This window comes from Cyrtonyx montezumae, unplaced genomic scaffold (genome assembly GCF_038088225.1).
Source record: "Cyrtonyx montezumae isolate F1298 unplaced genomic scaffold, pur_monq_1.0 scaffold_22, whole genome shotgun sequence".
In the NCBI taxonomy this organism is placed as follows: Eukaryota; Metazoa; Chordata; class Aves; order Galliformes; family Odontophoridae; genus Cyrtonyx; species Cyrtonyx montezumae.
The window spans coordinates 1,371,372-1,390,812 of NW_027071959.1; the positions used below are offsets into that span (position 1 = coordinate 1,371,372).

At 53.8% G+C, this 19,441-nt stretch overlaps 3 protein-coding genes across 4 annotated transcripts; all 3 read left to right on the plus strand.

The window, feature by feature from the left end:
* The first annotated feature begins 111 nt into the window (after positions 1-111).
* MPZL3 (myelin protein zero like 3) lies at positions 112-5,019 on the plus strand. The gene is made up of 6 exons (XM_065738312.1): positions 112-265; positions 1,282-1,448; positions 2,435-2,645; positions 3,268-3,430; positions 4,208-4,265; positions 4,834-5,019. The coding sequence occupies exons 1-6, from the start codon at positions 112-114 to the stop codon at positions 4,858-4,860; spliced, it is 780 nt and encodes a 259-aa protein (XP_065594384.1). The 3' UTR covers positions 4,861-5,019.
* A 3,469-nt stretch (positions 5,020-8,488) lies between these two features.
* On the plus strand, positions 8,489-12,029 carry LOC136049816 (junctional adhesion molecule-like). 2 transcript variants are annotated; one of them, XM_065738314.1, is made up of 7 exons: positions 8,489-8,731; positions 10,101-10,264; positions 10,501-10,726; positions 10,866-10,980; positions 11,353-11,413; positions 11,533-11,628; positions 11,748-12,029. In XM_065738314.1, exons 1-7 carry the CDS (start codon positions 8,689-8,691, stop codon positions 11,907-11,909), a joined length of 867 nt encoding a protein of 288 aa, XP_065594386.1. In that variant the 5' UTR covers positions 8,489-8,688; the 3' UTR covers positions 11,910-12,029. The 2 variants fall into 2 exon arrangements, with proteins under 2 accessions (XP_065594386.1, XP_065594385.1); XM_065738313.1 differs by lacking the exon at positions 8,489-8,731 and having other exon boundaries at positions 9,811-10,264.
* A 1,423-nt stretch (positions 12,030-13,452) lies between these two features.
* SCN2B (sodium voltage-gated channel beta subunit 2) lies at positions 13,453-17,615 on the plus strand. The gene is made up of 4 exons (XM_065738316.1): positions 13,453-13,658; positions 15,586-15,752; positions 15,899-16,109; positions 16,198-17,615. Exons 1-4 carry the CDS (start codon positions 13,589-13,591, stop codon positions 16,395-16,397), a joined length of 648 nt encoding a protein of 215 aa, XP_065594388.1. The 5' UTR covers positions 13,453-13,588; the 3' UTR covers positions 16,398-17,615.
* Positions 17,616-19,441: the final 1,826 nt, after the last annotated feature.

Here is a 19,441-nt window from a genome sequence, read left to right on the forward strand (position 1 = left end):
AGAAGTGACAACGTTATGAAAGTGCTGGGCTCCCTCCCAGGCGTGCAGGCCCCGCGGCCTACCGGCCAGCGCCCGCCATGCAGCCCAGGTGAGAGGCGCGGCACCGTTGCCATGGCGACGCGGCGCCGCCATATTGGGGCCGCCCCGCCCTCACCTGCGCTGCCCGCAGGTGAGCCGCCATGTTGCGCTGCTGAGCGGGCAGGGATGTGGGTGCACGCCGGGGACGTCGGCTTTCTTCTTCCTCGCGGGGCCCTGCTCCTGCTCGGTAACTAACGAGGGGCTGCGGGGCGGTTGGCAAGGCCGCTGTAAGCCTCGGGGCGGTGGGTGCGCGCCCTAATGCGGGGCGCGGCCGGTAGCCTTCTTCCTTGGCCTGCGCTGTGGGCTCTGCTCGCCTGCGGGGCGGGCAGCGGTAGGAGCAGGGGGAATGGCCTTGAGGAGGGGGCTGGCGGGTGTGGCTAGATGTGGGGAGGAGGGTCTTTATTCAGAGGGCGGTGAGGACCCGGTGCTGCTGTCCGCAGGGCTGGGGATGCCCTATCGCTGGGGGGTGGGATGGGCAGCCTGAGCTGGTGGGGGGCATCCAGCACACAGCAGGGGTTAGAGCTGGGTGATCTGTGAGGGCCCTTCCAACTCAATCCATTCTGAGGGAGTGCCGTGCGGAATCAGACTCTGTAACCAAGCTAGGTTTTAAAGAGGGATGTTTATTCACTGCTGGGCACAGGGGGGATCACTCCTCCTACTTAGTGGAGTCACAGGGGAACCTGTGTCTCAGGAGTACTTGGGATTTTGAGGCAGGTTTCCTCCTTGCCTGGAGCACTGAAGCAAGGGGATAGAGCAGGAGTTGCATGGTGCTCTGAAAATAATAAGTGAAGATTATTTGCCGCTGTAGTGTGACTTTGAAGCCACTTGCTGTCTCCTTCAATTTGGTGCAAGGCATGCTGCATCAGAGCCACCTGGAAGCAGTGTAAGGCTAGCACAGTACAGTTCCTCTGAATTAGCTGGTGCAGTTTTGTGGCTCTTTTACCTCCATTTGTGAATATCTGTAGGCTTTTGATGGTATTTTCCGGATAAACACCTTTTGGGATAAGATGCAATCCCACAGAGAACATAGGCTGGGTTACTATAATCTGTCTTTCTTCAAATTTTGTTATAGAGGTGATAATCACTGCTGAGCTTCTGTCTTCATACTGTGCTTAAGCTGCACATGCATCACTGTGTTTGGGACATCGTTGCTTCCACAAGAAACAAGAATGTAATCCTTGTCTTTTGGGCTTCCTCCATCAGGTATCTGTGGTGCTCTTTCTCTGGATATTAAAACCAGTCCTGAGGTGCGAGGTTATGTGGGTGAACAAGTAGTGCTGGAATGCTCATTCAAATCCAGTTTTCCCATCACTGAGGGTCTGACAGTAGACTGGACATACCGGCCCCTCACAGGCGGTCGTATGGAGACAGTAAGTGGAGTCTTTATCAACTGATGTTGGCCACTGTGCACATTGAAAATCTGGTGGTACTTTTTGTTTGCCTTGCTGTGCTTCTTATCACTTTAGAGGTTGGGATTGTCCTTGTTGTTTCCTTTTCCATCTGAAATTGCTTCTGTGTTCTTTGGGCAAGAAATAGTTTATGTAAATGCATAATGACATAGAAATGATTAAATAAGCCTTGGATTTTGATACAAGTGCTAAACCGTACCCTACAGCTGTATATAGAATGACTGCTAAAGTGTTTGAATGGGAGCTTTCTAGAAGGTAAATGTATTCTAGTAGTTCTGTGATGTGATCTACTTCTGATATGCCTTAGAGTGGTAAAAATGTTTGCAAAGATAGTCTGAAGACAGTGATGACGCTGATCTCTGAGGTTTACGGGTTGCTGCTTTATCTTGGTGGCAGCCCTTTGAAATCTAAGTATAAATATACCAATCTGAACACCTGCTGGAAGTCTCTCATTCAAGGCAGAAACTGAAAATATCTATTTTTACACTCATCAGTGACTAGTGCTTCCTGAAGAGTTTGAACTCTTTATAATGTTCTTGTATCTGGAATAAAAGGATGCTGCTCATATGAAATGAAGTCCAAATCTTTTACAGATAGAGTAGTAAGTGCAAAAGCACAGAAAGCATATTCTGAAGAACTACAATGCTGTGCTGTGTGAGAGAAGGAGTGTGCTCTACTTCTTGGCTGCAGATCTGTAGGAGGGGACAACCTGGTCAGAGGGGTGATGGTGACACATATGTGCCAAGGCTGATAGATAAAAGCTTTGGAGAGCTAGTGAAATGCAGCTGGTTCAAAATTAACAAATAGGAACTGAGAGAACTCTCCTGTGTAAGTTATTCTTTCCAACTTGTTAATGCATATTTCTTTCTTCTCAATCCAAGAAGTAATTGACTTTGCTCTAATAAAAGTCTATTAAAAGGACAATTATTGCCTTTCCTTCCTTTCAGATTTTTCACTATCAGTCTGTTGCATACCCAGCATCGGTGGGAAGGTTCAAAGACAGGATATCCTGGGTTGGGAACACTGCCAAGGGTGATGCTTCCATTGCTATCCAAAGCCTGGCTATGAGTGACAATGGGACATTCATCTGCAGTGTGAAGAATCCTCCAGATGTGTACCATAACATTCCCCAGACAATTCTGATCATTACAGAGAGGGGTAAGCCTTTATTTCAGCAACATTCTCTCCCCTGTGTGATACAGCTGCATTGTGGCTCTGTCTGAACCTTAAAAATCTGAGCATTGCACATGACATTGTTCCCTAGAGTTCCCTGTAAGATTTCCAGCAAGAGTTGCCCTCAGCTGCTTTTCTTTCATTGCTGAACCACTGAATTTACTGGGGACAGAAAGAGATAGAAAAAATGGTGATGACAGAAATAAAAAATGGGCATTTGTTCAGGAATTCCAGTCTTCAAATATTGCAATAGTAGAACAAATTGGATTTGGGGGAATTTTTTTTTTTGAAATTCTGGTCCAGAAATAGCACTGACTTTTTTTTTCAGTCATAATTTCATCATCTGAGAACTGCCCCAAGTGTGTAGCTTAGGCTGATGAAGTTACATCGTGACCTGCCTTACTCTGTAGATCTTTGCACGTAAAGCATCCTGCTGTGCTGGATATGTGATACGTGTGCTACAGATTCAGCAACGAGCTGTTTCAAAACTGCCAGCCCTGTGCTGTATGTAAAAAGGACATCAGCGTGTGTTGGTTGTCTATTTTTCACAGAGATTCAAGAGAGCCATATTTAGTTACAATGGGGCTGTTCTTTGTCCATCCTGCAGGCTTTTCTTTCCAACTGAATTCAGTGACGCTGCTCTCCATTGTGGTATTTCTCCCTTCCACTATTGTGGTGGTTCTGATGTTGGTGAGGATGGGAAGGAAATCTGGAGTGATAAAGCAGAAGAAAAAACCTGGCTGCAAGAAATCCTCTGTTGAAGAATCTGAGTAAGTTTTGTGTGGAACCTAGAGCTTGTTCTCCTCCCCTGGCCTGTATGCACCAGCTGTGGTTTCTCAACTGTTCTTTATTGCATAGCTCTCAACATCTGCAGTTCAGCCACTGTATGAGCAGAAGCTCTTTGGAAAAACTCAATTTTGAAGTGTAAATTTCTTTTCCTGGCAGTGCTGTGAGACCATGGATGTGAAGCAGTTTAGGGTCAGACAGTCTTTCACTTCCCTAGTTAAATTTATTTCAGCTTAAATCGGCAAAATATTTTGCTTACGTGAGCTTAGGTTTGTTATGTAACAAAATGCAACTACAAACTGAGTAATGCTAACTGGTTCCCTCAGTGATGGCCTGATCAGAGCTGCCAAGTGCTGAACTGGAGCTCCTGGATACTCGATTCCCTTCTGAACTGGGGGAGACTCTGTGCTTGAATATTTGGTGTGCTAGTGTAGTAAAAACACTAAAGCAGCCCTGCAGCTGCTGGAGTTGCATCTGTTTTTGCAGAGAACTCACTCTGTGCTCAGTTGTAGTACTGGTCTTTTAATATAACACTGATTATTGTTGTAAAATTGTTCCAGCTAGATGGCAGCTCTTGTTAAATGAAATAGCTGCCTTTGAAATAAGAAACATGACACTATTCTTTTTGGGCTTGCTATAAAGTCAAAGAGACAATAAAAAGCTTTAAAATTCAGTGTGTTAGGAGTGGAAGTCATAGTCAATAAAAGAGAGTTTGTGTTTGGTGGGGGAAAGTCCAGCCTTGTTTTGTGCTTTCTTTCCAGATCTGAAAATACAGATAACTGTATGGGGAGATTCAGAACCTGGTGCTTGAACTGTGTGGTAAGTGAAAGTTGATGTTTTCACTACTTATTTTCAATACTGAGAGGAGGTTTGCAAGAGCAGCAGGCAAAGCTTAGTAACTTCTCTGGACTTCAGAGAACAGACTCGTTTGCCTGCCCTGTACTCCTTGCTGTTTTCCAAGGCAGCAGAGCTGGGCTGTAAAGGTACCGAGGAACGATTACTGTGGTGAGAATGACAGACAGGGATCTGAAAGTATGTGGTTGGTCATAGCTGAAAACCAACAGCTGGTGCTGCTCTGGATCCCCACTGTAGGGGTTGGGATGCCTTCAGACTTGATGTTTTTCTGCACTTTGTTTTTCTTTTTATCTGCTGCTTAATTTAAAATACATTTCATGTGTTAATAGAGCAGCAGCAATTCGCCTGTGTTTGTGAAATCCGATAGACTTAGCTGAAAGTTAGTGCAGCTACAAGTTTTGAGGCTTGTTCAACCACACCAGCGATGTGGGAAATGTTTAAGCTCTTGTCTGAAGCCTAGCAGACTCAAAATTTTATTGAACTAATGACTTGGGACACAGTCTTAATTTTTTTCTCCATACCCTTTGCTTAGGACACAGATGAGGAAGACCCATACTGATGAAGAATCAAGTGCGTGGATAAAGAGCAAAATTACACTGATGAAAATCATGACAAGATTAGTACAGAGGCTGCTGGATAACAGCGCAGATTGAAAGGGCTGCTCTCATCTTGGTATACTGGACCAACAGTGCTGATTGGATAATTCATTTCTAAGTGCACTATAATGATTTTTGAAGTCTCCGTAATATATTGAGGGAGTAGGGGAAAAAAAAAAAAGAAACCCCCAAACCTCACTACTTCAGTACCTATAGGAGCCTCAGTGCCTGCAGCCCTACAGGCTGTTTCCTACCAGCAGTTTGTCAATGCTCCTTTCTTAGTTTACTTGGTCATCTGTTTCCTTTAAGACTGGTGATATTCCCTCCTTTCTTGTGCCCTTGAACTCAACCAACCTGAAGAACAGAGTACTCCAGAGTGACACGAGCTCTCTAAGGTGACCGACGTTGTGCACTGACAACATATTCTCAGTGTTTGTTTGTTTGCTACGTACTTGCTAAGGACTTAGAGCAGCCTGATTAAGTTATGTGGCATCCTTTGTCTCAGGGCAAAGAGAACCTACTAATTTGTTTCCTGGCTTGAGCTGCCACTTAATTACAGGATCATCATTTTATTCCTGCTGTTTTCTGATTCAAATGCACAGCAGTGTTACCTTACTTTGTTTTTATTTGTCCAACAGCTGCACTACTGGGTTCATCTTCTGCTTACACGAAGCACAGTTCATATACAGCTTAGTTTTTAAATCAGAAATGCGAATGGGGACTCTATGTCTGGGGAAACATAACCCCATCTACCTCAACCACTGACTCAAGGCGTTGTCCAAAGGAATGTTCATAAGAACAATCATGTTCCTCCTCTCTTTCAGGGAAGCAGTTAATTTTGGGGAAACAGTGAAACATGTCATTACTGCCCTGTAAGATACAGAGCACCTTCTCTCACCAGCCTTGTTCAATAATGGATTACAGGGAGCACTGGAATTCTAATAGCTGAAGAGCTGCTGTTTTCTGCTTTGATTTGGTTGAATGGTCTCCTTCTGTGTATGTGGTATACATTTACTGTTGACTTTGCACTGTTACCAATAAATTGCAGTGTTTCATTCTAGGCTGTGGATTATTTTATTTGGCTGTGTATGGGTAAATGTAGCTGAACTCATAAAACTACCTCCCAGTCTTGTTTGCTGGAATAAATCGTAATGCTGGGAAAAGGTGTACCCAGTCTCTGTTCGGAAGCTTGGTGTTGGCTGTTAATCAGCAGAATCAGAGGTGTGTAGGAGTTCTGGCTGCAAAGCAAGTTAGCTGTAGATCTGTATCTCCAGATAATTTTCTTTCCTTCCCTCTACATTAAAGTTAACATTTAAAAAGATGGTGGCTCAGTGTTTCTACAAAACATCTTTTTTTTTCAACAAAACTATCCTGAGAAAGGATGTTGGGATTTGCAGCTTAGAGGAAGTGGCTTTGTTGTTCCACTTTCAGCTAGAATGCATCACTGTTCTTTATGGAAATCAGTAACTTTTGTTTTCCATAGAACATTCACCTTCAGCTGTGACTGCTTTGCAAACAGCAACAGGGCTGAGTCTTACATAAGGACTGATGGATCCATCTGCTGTGGTGAAAGTAGTGGGCATTGCCCATATCTCTTATCTAGAGTGGTTTTTTGAAGCTGCATTCCCATCCTCTGCTCTCCAGCATATGCATCTGTGATACTTCTTGCCTGTCTGTAGCAGTCCCATCTGACTTGTAAGAGGAAGACTGAGGCAACTGACGAGTTCTCAACTTCCTCTTAAAAGACCACCGAACCACGAGGGACCTGAAGGAAGGAGCTGGTGTGTTCTCAGCATCTTGCGTGCACAACCTCGGGAAGATTCAGTGTGATTAATTCAGAAACTCCAAATCAGTCACTGAAGAGCTCTTTGTGCAAGATAAGAAAGTAGGCTGCTCCAAACCACACTGGGTGAGTATTTTTGTTATGCTATCAATGTTTATTTTGACATTTGGGGTTTTTTCTTCCATGAAAATAACATCTGAGAAGCGTAGGAGTATGTGGAATAGAGATTCCTGTGTGCAAAAGTGGGAAAACGTAAAGGCAGTGTGGTATCTGTATTTTTTCTTCAATCCATTTGGAAAAGGCAGTGACCTCATGAGCCTTCGAGGGGTTGAGTATGGCAGCACTGTAAGAGATGACAGCCTGGCTGAGTGGGTGCTGTCTGCAGCACTCCACTGGTGTGTGTTGCAAAAGGAGACCCTGCAGAAATGCATTCTGAGGTGGGACCAGAAAGTATTTTCAGAAATAGGGTAAGAAGTCCAAGAAGAACTTGTTGGTGACTAAGGAGCAGGGCCTCAGCAAGAGGTGCTGAAGCTGTGAGTGCCAATGCTCCACTCTGCAGGCTTCTGTGTGCTGAGGGCTTTCAGGTCTGGTTTTCACTCCGGGTTAAGAGTGGCCCTGAGGAGGTGCAGCTCCAGCTATGTTCTAAGGCTTCAGGCAGCATAGCTGAAGTAAAGCAAGGTGAGGTAGCAGGGTGCTTTGTCCTGCTGAGCTGAGATGTGCTGCGCCGACGCATCTCTGGAGCTGAGTGTTGAGTTTTGTTTGTGGGTCACGCATGCATTGTGCTGCAGTTTGTCATAGCAGGCATGCAAAGGAGGGCATACACAAAACCACAGCTCTCTCCCCTCTACCTCCGCAGGGCCCCGACCCTAAAGAGATTTTGGTTTTTGAAAGGCAGATTTGAGAGAGTCACAGAAGGCTTGCTGCCATTTTCAGGGTTTTGCTTGTGGAATGAGAGGACAGGGAAAAGCAGAGTGGCTTTGCATCACGAACCAAAGGCAGCGAGGCCATGTGCTGGCTGAAAAGCCTTTGGGACTCTTTCCCAGTCTAGAACAGACCCCACAGCTGTGGCTTTCTGCTCTGTGGTACTGAAGGGAATGGGATCACAGGATAGGCATGATGTCAGGTATTCACCTTACCCCTCCTCTAGGGCTTGGGGTGAATCACTGATACCTTTATCTACTCTAGGCTTTGCTGAAGCTAATCCAGAAGACCTCTGACTTTCACAGTGGAGGAAAAATGAGAGAAGCTAATGAGATTTCAGATATGATTAATCTTTTGTTGCTTTTAATCCTGCAGCAAAGATGCCATTGAAAAAATGAATGCTGGTAATGGGTACTGTTTGCCTTCCTATGATCTGTGTGTGAACACTGGCAAGTACATCCCTGCAGGTGCAGTCAGTTCTTCCTCGGGTTGTGGCATGTCTGTGCTTTGGGAAAAGGAGGCATTGACTGTACTGGGAGATGTGCAGCGGTCAAACAGCGCAATGACAAAGCTCAGCACTGTCTGGGCAGGCCCCAGAAGGCTCCAGCACAAGCTTTCAATGTTTGTGGGGTTCTGAAGCAAGGGGGTTATCTCTAGGATAACATGATTTTACGATCTGTGTCCAAACTTCCGAGTCTATAGGAGAAAGAACATCCCATCACCTTTGAAGTGGTTGACATTTGTGAATATCTCAGTTTTGGTGGTAAGGGGTTGACCCCCCGAGCCACCGGAAAGGTGCATTTCTTAAGGGGGAAATGGAAAGGTGCTTCAGGCTGAGCCCCTCCCCCTTTCACTCTTCCTTTCCAGGGCTCAGAGCAGTCTCAAACCAGGGACACTGTGACAGCTGCACTTCACTGAATTGCAGGTTACCAGCTGGGATAGAGCTGACTTTGAGAAGCCGAACATCCAGGGGAGCAGAGATCCAGTCCCTCCCTGAGGAACTGGAGGAAGCCTTCCCCAGGCCTGGGGGTGCAGCTGCGAGCAGTTGGCGTTCTGCACATGCCACCTCTGCTCTTCTCTTTGAGAGATGAAGATGCTGCTGGGCCTGGCTCTGGTGGTGACATTTCTGGGTAAGTTGTAAATCATTCTGGTGGCTTTCTCCTCGCCTTTGTCAGCAGACCCTTTGCTTCCTCTTTTTTTGCTGTGAGAAGCTCTCAGAGGCTTAATGGCATGCTCAGTGCTCCCAGCCCTGCGTGCCTGTAACTCCTCTGGCACCCGTGAGCTGCCTGTTCCCTCCCTGCACACGCATAGACCTGGAATTGTCACAGCATCCTGTTGGAGGCCTGTACTTACTGTACCAGGCTCCGAGGCTTTGGAAGATGTAGAAAAGCTTTACCACATCTAAACACAGGGTAAGGCTTCCAAGCTATTGATTCTTGGCTCTGCTTAAGGCAACTGGCCTCCTTGGTCTCCTCAGCTGACAAATACTCTTCATGATTGCCTCCGCAGCTGGTCAAGCCCAAAAGAAACCTGTTTGGGAAGCTGTAGCACTTTGCATTCATTACTTACAGGGCATCAGACAAGTGCTTGGTACCTTGCCAGGGCCCAGCCCTTGGTGGTTGTGGAAAGGCTGAGCAGGGCAGCTCAGTTGCTGGCAGAAACATCCCTGCCTGTGCAGCTCCCTCTGAATCAGCTCACCTGGTCCTGACGCACAGTGCTGGGCACTGTGTTTTCCTGGCTAGGTTCTGCCGATGCTTCTCTCTGTTCCTTGCAATTAGCAGTGATTCCCTGCAGTGCCGTTTCCCATGGCTCTGCTCTGTGCTGCCTTTCAGCCAAGCAGGTGCCCCTCTTTGCCATTTTGATCTCAGTTTTTGGGAGGTAGAGGTTTTCTCTTGAGTTTCTCATTCTATGCTTTGTGGATCCCAATGGCAGCAGTGCTGGTCTGGTCAGCTCTGTGCCTTCATGTCCCTTTGTTTGTTTTGCACTGCTCCACTTCTCCAGAAACCCACAGAGGTGGTTATGTGGTCGGACACGTCTGAGCTCAGCCAGGAGTGTGTGAGCAAGTGGCCAGGAAGCCAGATGGGCAGGTTGTGAAAGGAGGAACCGAGACTGATGCGCAGGGGCCGAGTTGCCTCTGGCCTGCTGCAGATGAGTGGCACTGGTTCTCCCAGCCCATGACTCACATGAGCCACAGTGCAGGAGCTGCAGCCTTCAGCTCCGAGACACAGAGGGTTGAGCACTGAGTCTTGAGGTGCCTTTCCCACTCCCCCTTCCATGGGGTTTGTTCTGTGAGCGCAGCAGCCCTCGGTGTCTGGCACCCAGGAGGATGTGCTGCCTCACATCCCCGGCTTGCCAGAAGCAGGGCTCAGGGAGAGGCTTTGTCTGCAGGGCCTCCCTTCTGTGCCCCGGACTGCTCAGCGCCATTAGGGGAGGAGATGTCTATGGGGACAGGCAGGCTGCACTCGGCCATCCTCATCCTGCTGTCCTTGTGCCTGGCAGGGAGGAGCAGCAGCTCATCTGGATGGGTGTTCACAGAGCCCTGGCTCCATGCTGATGCTGGGGACTCCATCCTGCTGCGCTGCCTTTTCCAAGCCCCCGAGGCCACGGGCTGGACGGTGACCAAAGTGGACTGGCTGCGTGTGCCAGGGGCTGGCACACAGAAGGTGGGTCAGAACCGGGGGTGGGCAGTGGGAAGGGAGAGTGAGGCAGCCTCGCTGCTCTTGGAGCACTGCATGAGTAGGGCTCCCCAGCTGCATGCCCTGCACTGCCAGGAGCTGCTGTGTCCTGGGGCTGTCCAGGGGTGGGCTCTGTGTGTGGTGAGCACTGCGTTGGGGGGGGGAAGAAGCTGCAGTGCCCTGTTTGCTGGGCTCAGCTCACCAGCTGCTCTGTGCCCTGACAGGAGGAGATGGTGTTTTATTACTACAGCAACTCTAGTGTCCCCGTGGGCCGCTTCCAGGAGCGGGTGCGGTGGCAGGGGGACGTCTCCTGCTGGGATGGCTCTATCCAGCTGCAGGATGTGCAGGTGAATGACAGTGGCAGGTACATGTGTGAGATCCGTCTGTTTCAGCATGGCAGCATCTTCAAGAACTACACAGTGCTGCACGTCAGCCCTGCAATGCAGACAGGTGCGTGCCCCAGCTGCTCCCCTCACCTGTCACCAGATCTGGCCCCTCACAGAGGGGTTTTCCATACCCACCGCTGCACTTCTGCAGCAGATCTGGTGTCCCTGTGGGTGCCAGCCCCTGCCTCGCTGTCTCCCTGCAGATAGAGCAGAAAGTGCCCATGTCCTGGGGCACTCTGGGGTTTGGGCTGTGACCGTGTGCTGCAGCGCTGTGGCCGTGGTGCTGGCTTTCCTCGCAGGACTCAACCTGAGGAAGAGGTATCAAGGCCTGCTTCGGATCTATTGGGATGAGCGGAGCACCTCCTCGTATCCCCCTGCTGACCTTCCCCGAGAAGCGTGCAGCCGCGGGACGCGGACGGGACAGCTCCACGCTGCTCCTGCTGCCCTCTAGTGTCACGCTGCCCTCCCAAAGCTGCGGGGCTCCACGCTGCCTGCGTGGCTGCAACCCCTGTGGGTCAAGGGAGGCACTGCGGGACAAGAGCAATGGGTTCCCTGGGGGCCTCGGTGGGCACTGTCACCTGGCGGCTGTCAAGGTGCATCTAAGGAGTCTCGGGAGGAGGGGGGGGTTGGGGTGGGAGGAGCAGGTGATGCTTCCTGCTGGAGGTGACACCTCTGTTGCTTTCCCTCAAGGTCTGCAGGCACCACGGCCCTGGAAAGAGCCAGAAATGACAGCAGCAAGGACAAAGCCAAGGTGGGAGCTTGTGGCACTGGTATGCTGGCTGAACATGAGGTGCCATGGCTGTTGCACTGGCCCTCACCTACCTACCTGGACACTGCTTGGTTCCAAATGTTCTGCTTCCTTCTCTGTAGGAAGGGCTTTACTCCTCCATTCCTGAAGCTGAGGTGCCCAAGGCTGATCGGGATGCAGAGAAGAAGAGGAAAGCTGAGGAGACCTACATCACCATGGTGAGGAGGGAGCAGCTCCAGGGCTGTAGGACTCCCTACACCGCCCCCCTCTAGGCTGGTGGTGCCCTGTGGCCCCCAATGCCCACAGGAGGACTCACTGTGTCCCTGCTTCCTTGCAGCACCCCTCTGTCCTCCATGAGAACGGTGTCTACGTGGAGCTGGCCAGGGGAGTGATCCCGGCACAGTGGATGGCAGAGGGCAGACAGGATGGGGGGCACAGCAAGCAGCCCTACAGCCAACCCCAGGAGGAACTTCCTTGTGCCCCAGAGAGGGGGAAATAGCCAATCTGCAGCTATATGCAAGACTTCTTTGCTCCTTTGGCTGGTCACTGTTATGCTGCTGTCAGCCCTTCACTGTCACCTCCATCCTGAACTGCTGCGGGGCACGGCATGCCTGGCACCTGCAGGTGTCCCCTCTGGATCCCTTCTACGTGGTCCCTGCAAGGAGATGCAGAGGGCTCAGTCCCCACTTTCCAGCGTTGATGAAAGGTCCATGCTGCTCCAGGACTGCAAATAGTGAGGAGAGCCTGGGTGGGGAGGGAAGGGAGGTACAGCTGTGCAGTGCTTTCTTTTGCAGTTAATAAAACTCAGCGAGGCCCAGTGAGCCTTCCCCCTTTCCTTTTGCATCCTGCTTAACTGGGTGATGTCAGCGTGTGCCAAAACCTGCCTGGCTCCAGCAAAATGACCTGCAAACAGGATTCCTTCGTGACAGGAGGGCTCCTGCCTGGGGATGAAGAGGAGCCGGGACCCCTGAGTGCACTGCTCCCACGTGTGCCCTGCCCACAGAGAGTGACCACTTCTGCCTGCAGCCCACCCCCGGCCCACACCGCTCTGGGGGGCGGGACAGCAACTCCAGCCGCTCCTCCCCCAGGACTGCCGCCTTGCAATGTGCTGGCTTCCCTCCCTCCGCTAAATATAGATGTTTGACACCTCCAGGTGCAGAGCTGCGAGCTGGGGACCACCTCCTCAGCTCTGCTGGATGGGAGACTGCAGCACAGGCTGCTCCAGGCTGTACTTCTTGGTTTCACGTTGCCACCCTACTCTCTTTTTCCCGGCTGAGGAGGAGCAGCGGGGTTTCAGGAGGGAGCAGTGCCTGGAGCCCTTTTTGGGGTGTGGGTGTGCGTGGGGCCGCTGCTGCCTTGCAGCAAGGTGAGACTCGTTCCCGTAAAGCAGACCCAGCTCTGCCTGCCCACTGCACTCTCTCCCAAGGGCTCCTGTATGCAGGGACCAGGTTGTGCTCTACCTCCAGGGCATCCCTCACCTTTCTCCTCTTTGATGCTGCCTCAGCAGCGGTGGCTGCTGTCACTGCCTCCGTGGTCTCCTTGCACCCTGGATCCAGGGTTGGAGTTCCCGTGCCCCTGTGGGCTGAACTGGGGCCCCCCAGCTCTTCCACATCCCATAGTCTCTCTGTACTCTACTCTGGGGGATATTTTCTGTGCTCCCAGGGCCCAGCTGTGCTCCCAGCAGTGGGACAATTGCTGCATGGTGGGGCTGCAGGGGCTGGCTGAGCTCCATGGCCCGGTCTGTGCTGTGGGGCACTTCCTTGGGCACTGTGCTTTCCGTGGGAGCCCTGAGCACTGCTTGCTTGTTGAGAGGGAATCTCAGCAGTGACCTGTGCTGAACGCAGGGCTGGGGGGGATGCTTGGTCCCAGTGAGAGGAGCACAGCTGTGCTGACACAGCCCCCCAGGCCCTGCAGCATGGAGCAGCGATGCACTGGGATCTTCAGCTTCTGTTCAGGGGAAATTTTTTCTGCCCTCCCACTCGCTCTGCAGGAATCCACCAACCATAGCATTTACCGTTTTTTTCAGCCCAGCACCGCTCCACCGGCCATATTGGGCTGTGGAAATAAAGCAGCTCTAATGTTATATGTCACCTGCAAATAACCCGGGCGTTCGAAAAAAGCAAACCACCACAACCCACACCAACACCAAGCCCTCTCCACACACCCAACTCCTTCACAATGAGCCCGGATGCCTGGCTCCCGCAGCCCACCCTGTGCCTCACTGGCCTCAGCCTGCTGCTCTCGCTGGGTAAGTGCCGCCCCGACCCCTTGCATGGGACAGCACCCAGGTGGGGAGAAGCCCCCTCCCCAAATCTGGGCCCTGAGAAGCTCCTGCAGGCGAGGAGCAGCGATGAGATGCTGTGCTGCAGGGATGGGGTGGAGATGCCCTGGTGCTGAAATCCGCAGCCAGGGTGACCTGCTTGTGGGCAGGGTGGGGGTACGCTGCAGCATCGCCTCTTCCGACAACCTGCTTGTGTCCTGCTTGCTGGGGTTTGCTGCGTGCAGTGCTGGTTGCATGCCCCGCAGGGCTGCGGCAGGGATGCCGGCTGCTTTGCTTGGCTGGGGTCAGCCCGGTGGGCTCTGGGTGCTTTGTGCTGTGATTTGGGGTCAGGGTAGCGGGGGGGGGGGGGGGGGGCACGTGAGGGGGTGAGGGAGGGGGGCTGCGCTCTGCTGTCTGCGTCCCTGCCCTGCATCCAGGAGCGTGTGTCAGCAGCTTTGGGATTGTATCGATTGGGAAGCAGGGATGCATCCATCACCTCCCCAAGGTGCTGCTTGACCTGGCCTGGAGCTGCTGGGGGCTGCCTTGGCTTTGGGAGAGACACCAGCAGATGGAGGATAAAAGCTCAGCGAGGTGTCCTTCAGAGTGTGTGTGTCATTCCCCCTCCCGAGCCCTGGGGATCCGGGTGTTGTGTGACAGCATTTGGGTGCACAGAGCACCAAAGGGCACAGCCTGGACGGTCGGTCTCAGGGATTTCTTTTGCCACCAACCTTGTCTCCAGCTGTTGGGCTGTGCAGGGTGGGGCCATCTTTGGGATGCAGGCAAGTCAGCACTCCTGGAGCATGAGTGACCTTCCACGAGGATCCCTTGGTGGCACCGTGGTCCTGCAGTGGCCAACGTTTGTGCAGAGCTCCTGCTGGCACCCGGCCCTCTGCAGAGCACTGGAGGTGCAGCACAAAGCCAAGTGTGGGCTGAGAGCCTGGGACACAGCTCAGGGCTGGGGGCACTCAGACTACGTGGGGGCTTCTGGGACACACACACACCCGATCTCCTCTCTGCCAGGATTGCTTGGAGGTGACCACGTTGTGTCTGGGGCAGAAATGCTGGGGCAGTCTGAGGCACACACTGTTGCAAGGTGATGGAGAGGTGGTTTGGGGGTGGCACCAGGTCCCATCTTGCAGCCAGACCTGGGGCTTGAGGATCTGCAAGACAGCAGGTGTTTGTGTCCTTGTCACTGCCCCATGGGGTGCTGCAGCCCCTTGCAGCCCGTTCCTTCCCTGTGCCTTCCTTTGCAAACTGGGTGCTGGGTTGTGGGTGCTGTTGGGGGCAGCTGGAGATCTGGGGAGCTGCAGGAGAGGTGTGGAGCTGTGTGCCCGTGCTCCAGGTGAGCGGTGCCAGCTGCACTGGGTGCTGCCCCAGTTTCTGTGCCAGGAGCGCAGGGAGTGGCTTTGTCCTCCCGGCGGAGAAATTGAGCTCTTGACCCCCTCTCTCCCAGATGGAGGAGCTTTGCTTGAGTCCCACGCAGTGTGGGGGAGCATCTGCAGCTCTCCAGGGCTGTCTCTGGCAGCTCCCGTCCTGTGCTGTCGTAATGCGTCCTGCCTGGAACAGAATCTGATGAGCTCAGCCATAAATTTCCCTCCCCGCGGCCGTGGTGCTGAGCCCTGCACGCTGATGCTGCATCCACCCTTTTGCATAGCGGGATCGATTCTGCAGCAGCAAAGCCTTGTTTAAGCAGCAAGGAGTGGAGATTGCTTGGAGTCAGCAGAATTTGGCACTGGGAGCCATCAGGCCAGCACGACAAAGAGGGACCTCAGCCATTGCCATAGTGCTTTCTGCCCAGAATCTGGGGGTGCCCCCGTGTCCCTCAAAGCCACAGCATGCAGAAGGGCTGAAGGGCACCAGGGTGGGAAGTGGGTGTGGACTGCACCACTCTAACACATCTGTGTTCTCATCTCAGTGCCCACAGGGCTGGGGATGGAGGTGATGGCCCCCCCCATCATCAACGCCCTGAATGGCACCTCTGTAAAGCTCTCCTGCACCTTCAACTCCTGCTACAAGGTGGAGAACAAGCAGTTCTCCCTCAACTGGACATACCAGGAGTGCAAGAACTGCTCTGAGGAGCTGGTGAGTGCCTGGGAGCTGGGGGCTGCCTGGGGTGCTCTGGGCCTTCTCTGTGAATGGGGGTAGCATTGCACAGTGAGTGCGGGGACAGAGCTTGGCTGGGAGGGACGAGGGCTCGGGGTACCCCAACACCTCTCCCCACTGCACAGTTCCTGCAGTTCCGGATGAAGATCATGAACAAGCAGCTGGACCGCTTTGGGAACCGGGTGGAGTTCACCGGGAACCCCACCAAGAACGATGTGTCCTTCACCCTCAACAATGTGCAGCTGGAGGACGAGGGCACCTACAACTGCTACGTCCTCAACCCCCCGGACCGTCAGCGGGGCCACGCCAGCATCAGCCTGAAGGTGCTCACCGAAGGTCAGCGCAGCCCCGTTCTCATGCCAGGCAGCACCACTGGGTGCTGGCTGCCATGGGCTGACCCTGCCCCGTGTCCCTGTGCCCCCAGAACCCCCAAAGCGTGATTCGACGGTGGCCGTCATCGTGGGCGCCTCCGTGGGCGGCTTCCTGGCCGTGGTCATCCTGGTGCTGATGGTGGTGAAGTGCGTGCGCCGGAAAAAGCAGCAGAGGCTGAACACGGATGACCAGAAGACGGAGGAGGAGGGAAAGACGGACGGCGAAGGCAACCCGGAGGAGGGCACCAAGTAACGCGCCCTGCTCCCCCCGTCACTGTACAGCGCGTCCCGTCGGTGTGCTTCCCACAGCCAGGATTGCTGTCTGCCCAGAGTATCCCTCCTGCCACCCGCACTGCCAACCCTCCCGGAGCAGGGCGCAGGGAGGAGCGGCCCCGCAGCCGCTGGGAGGGCTGATGGGGGGCTGGCTCCTGCCCCACAGCCGGGCTGGGACCGGCTATCCCTGCTCCGCGGGGCACAGGCGCTGGGGATGGGGTGGGGGAGGGAGGGAGAGCACTGACGTCCCCGTCCCACCCCCGAGTCTGCCCATCCTTGTGCTGGGGGTGCCACGGTGAGGGGCTCATGGCTCCCGGTGTGTCATGGACGTGCCCTTCTTGGGCTGTATTTGGGCCTGAGCACCTCATCCGAAGGTGGCGGGCTGATTACTCAGAGTGTGTTTACTTCCCGGGGAGATGACTGTAATGGAAAGTGATCTGCTGATGTGCCAAACCGCAGCGGTGGGGAGAAGGAGCAGTGTGTGCCGGGACGGAGCGGGCACAGCCATCACCCCGAGCCCAGGACCCAGAACTGCCCCTCCCAGCCCCTGAGGGGCCCTGCACAACTTGTACTGCCACGGCCACGCACTGCCAGCCCGTGGGGCCCTGCGGTGCCGCCCCCAAAACCCACAGTCCAGCTCCTGCCCTGCTTGCAGCTCCCTCCCAGATCGTTTGGGCAAACCCTTGCCCTGCGCATCCAGAACCTTGCAGGAGAGCAGTGCCAGCAGGGACAGCGAGCGTTGTGTCCCCTGCTGCACCGTGCCCTGCCGTCCCTTGTCCCGCCGCAGCCGGGACGTGCCCTGCTCTGCCCCACGCACCCTCCGGGCTCAGCCCGCTGCCTGCACCCACACGCACTGCTGCGTCGCTTTGCTGCTCCGTTGTGAGCAGTTTTTGGGGCCGACCCCAGCTGTGGGCTCACAGCCAGCCCCACATCTGCCTTCATCTCACTCACGCACTGTCCTTGGATTGCAACTTGCCAATGCATCTGTCTGTACATAGCTGTACACTACAGAGTCTACAAGTATAGATATATATATATATGGGAGGTGCTGCTATCGGCCATGGCTGCACTTCGGGTTTGCGCCTTCCAACGTTTGTTTGTTTTGCCAAACACACTGCTGCTGGTGTTTTTTGCCAAAGCCTGACCGTAGGATGTTTTTATTGCTCTTTGTACAGTTAAACAAACGGAGGAACAAAAATTGCCAAGTGTGTGCTGGGTGCTTTCATACCTCTGACTGCAGAGGGGCAGGGCAGGGTGGCTCTGGGGGTCCCACTTGGGCAGCAGTTCTGCCTTGGGTGCTAAGGGAGCGTGGGTCAGGCAGGCACAGCACAGCTCTCAGTCCCCACTGTGCTGCAGGTTGTGCTGTACCGGTGGGAGCTCAGCAGTGGGTGGAAGGAGCAGCCCTTGGGTGAGCACAGTCCGGAGCAATAGGCACCGTGAGCTGGCACCGTGGGGATGGACACCAGCAAGAAGGTCACGAATGGGGGACAGCTTTGTCCCCTCGGTGTGACAGCAGTGTGGTGTTCTGCAAGGAGGGACGTGGGGCAGCGAGCGCGGGAGGAGTGGAGCAGGGGTTTAAGGACAGTGCTACAGAGCAGGAAGGGTCCAGCGGAGCTTGTATTGTGTCAGGAAGAAACTTTCCCCTGGGACACAGCACAGAGCCTCTGTGCAGCTGCCTCTGCAGTGCCTTCCTGGGGACAACCACTCCCCTTTCCCTTCTTGCTTTAAAGGGTCCCCCAAATAGGGGCTCGATGGATGGGCAGCGGGAGAATGGCTCTGCGTGGGAGAGGAGGCAGGGGGAGAGGAAAGCACTGCCCAGGAGAGCTGCAGGCAGGGGAGGGCTGGGGATGGCACGGCAGCCGAGCACTCACCGCAGTCCGTGTGCCCGGACCTCCGTCAGCTCCGGCCGGGACGCTGCTGCAGAGCTGGCTGCCAGGCTGCCTCATCTTCTAAAGGTCGCAGCCAGAGGACCTTGCAGTAAATATAAGGTGCTGATGGGAAGTCCTGCTCTGGCGTCGCCACCTCCTCTTTTGCAGGAGGGCTCTGCCTGCTCCAGGAGGTTTGGGAAGGGGCCAGGGCAAACCTGCATCCCTGCTGGAGCTGCTCCCTGCAGAACACTCCAGGGCAGCTGAAGCTGTACAGTGTCTGCTGCATTGTGCTGGAGGCAGTGGCCCAACAGCTGCTCTGTTCAGCCCTACCCTGTGCCCTCGCCCACGTGGGGTGAAGCAGGAGCCCTTCTCGTGTGCTTTAACCCTCCCAGTCCCATTTGTTCAGGGCAAGCAGGAGGAATGCAGTGTCCTGGCAGCTCTGGGTGCAAGCAGCCAGCAGGAAGGAGCTCTATGTCCCATCCCACCGGGGAGGTGACAGTGTCCAAGCAGAGGGTGCTCGCCTTCCCTGTAACCAGACACGGCAGCCTTGTGCCCAGCTCAGCAAAAAGAGCTTCCTCTGAGCAGCAGTGTCCCTGTGCTGGACATCTCAGCACCGTGCCAAATTCCCCAGTGCCCTTTCCTGGCCGTGGCACACATGGCTGGCAGGGAGCAGAGCATGTCCCACGTCCATGGCAGCAGCAGATGTCTGATGAGGATAGTGGCCAAGGCTGCCAAGTGTGATAGCTCCATCATACCCGGTGAGAGGCAGCACCATGCACTGAGCCCTGGGAACACAAAGGGCACAGCTGGCCCCAGCACACTGCAGGCAGCACCTGCTCAGGGCTGCAGGGGCACATTGTCCTGAGGGAGACTGGGCTGTGAGCCTAAGTGCACCAGATTGTGTCACCTGGCTGTATCCATCAGCTACCCATATCTGTCACCTACCTGTATCCATCACAGCCCCTGAGACACCTCCTGCAGCATCAGCAATACTCTGTTTCTCCTGTAGCACTGGTTGCCAGCACTGCCTGGCCCAACCTGCCTGCACATCTCCTGTCTCTCCTCCAGCTCGGCAGCCCCGGCCCCTCACCCCACAGACACAGTTTGCACCCTCAGCGTCCTCCAGGATACCCCCAGTGCCTCTCAAAGCAACGTG

Bases quoted from the DNA above. Each gene is read 5' to 3' on its own strand.
- LOC136049816 (XM_065738313.1), top strand. From the start codon at position 10,037: ATGTCTATGGGGACAGGCAGGCTGCACTCGGCCATCCTCATCCTGCTG. The intron at 10,981-11,352 runs GTATCAAGGCCT...CTTTCCCTCAAG, and splicing joins GGACTCAACCTGAGGAAGAG to GTCTGCAGGCACCACGGCCC. The intron at 11,414-11,532 runs GTGGGAGCTTGT...CCTTCTCTGTAG, and splicing joins GCAGCAAGGACAAAGCCAAG to GAAGGGCTTTACTCCTCCAT.
- SCN2B (XM_065738316.1), top strand. From the start codon at position 13,589: ATGAGCCCGGATGCCTGGCTCCCGCAGCCCACCCTGTGCCTCACTGGC. The intron at 13,659-15,585 runs GTAAGTGCCGCC...TTCTCATCTCAG, and splicing joins CAGCCTGCTGCTCTCGCTGG to TGCCCACAGGGCTGGGGATG. The intron at 16,110-16,197 runs GTCAGCGCAGCC...CTGTGCCCCCAG, and splicing joins CCTGAAGGTGCTCACCGAAG to AACCCCCAAAGCGTGATTCG.
- MPZL3 (XM_065738312.1), top strand. From the start codon at position 112: ATGGCGACGCGGCGCCGCCATATTGGGGCCGCCCCGCCCTCACCTGCG. The intron at 266-1,281 runs GTAACTAACGAG...TTCCTCCATCAG, and splicing joins CGGGGCCCTGCTCCTGCTCG to GTATCTGTGGTGCTCTTTCT. The intron at 1,449-2,434 runs GTAAGTGGAGTC...CCTTCCTTTCAG, and splicing joins CAGGCGGTCGTATGGAGACA to ATTTTTCACTATCAGTCTGT.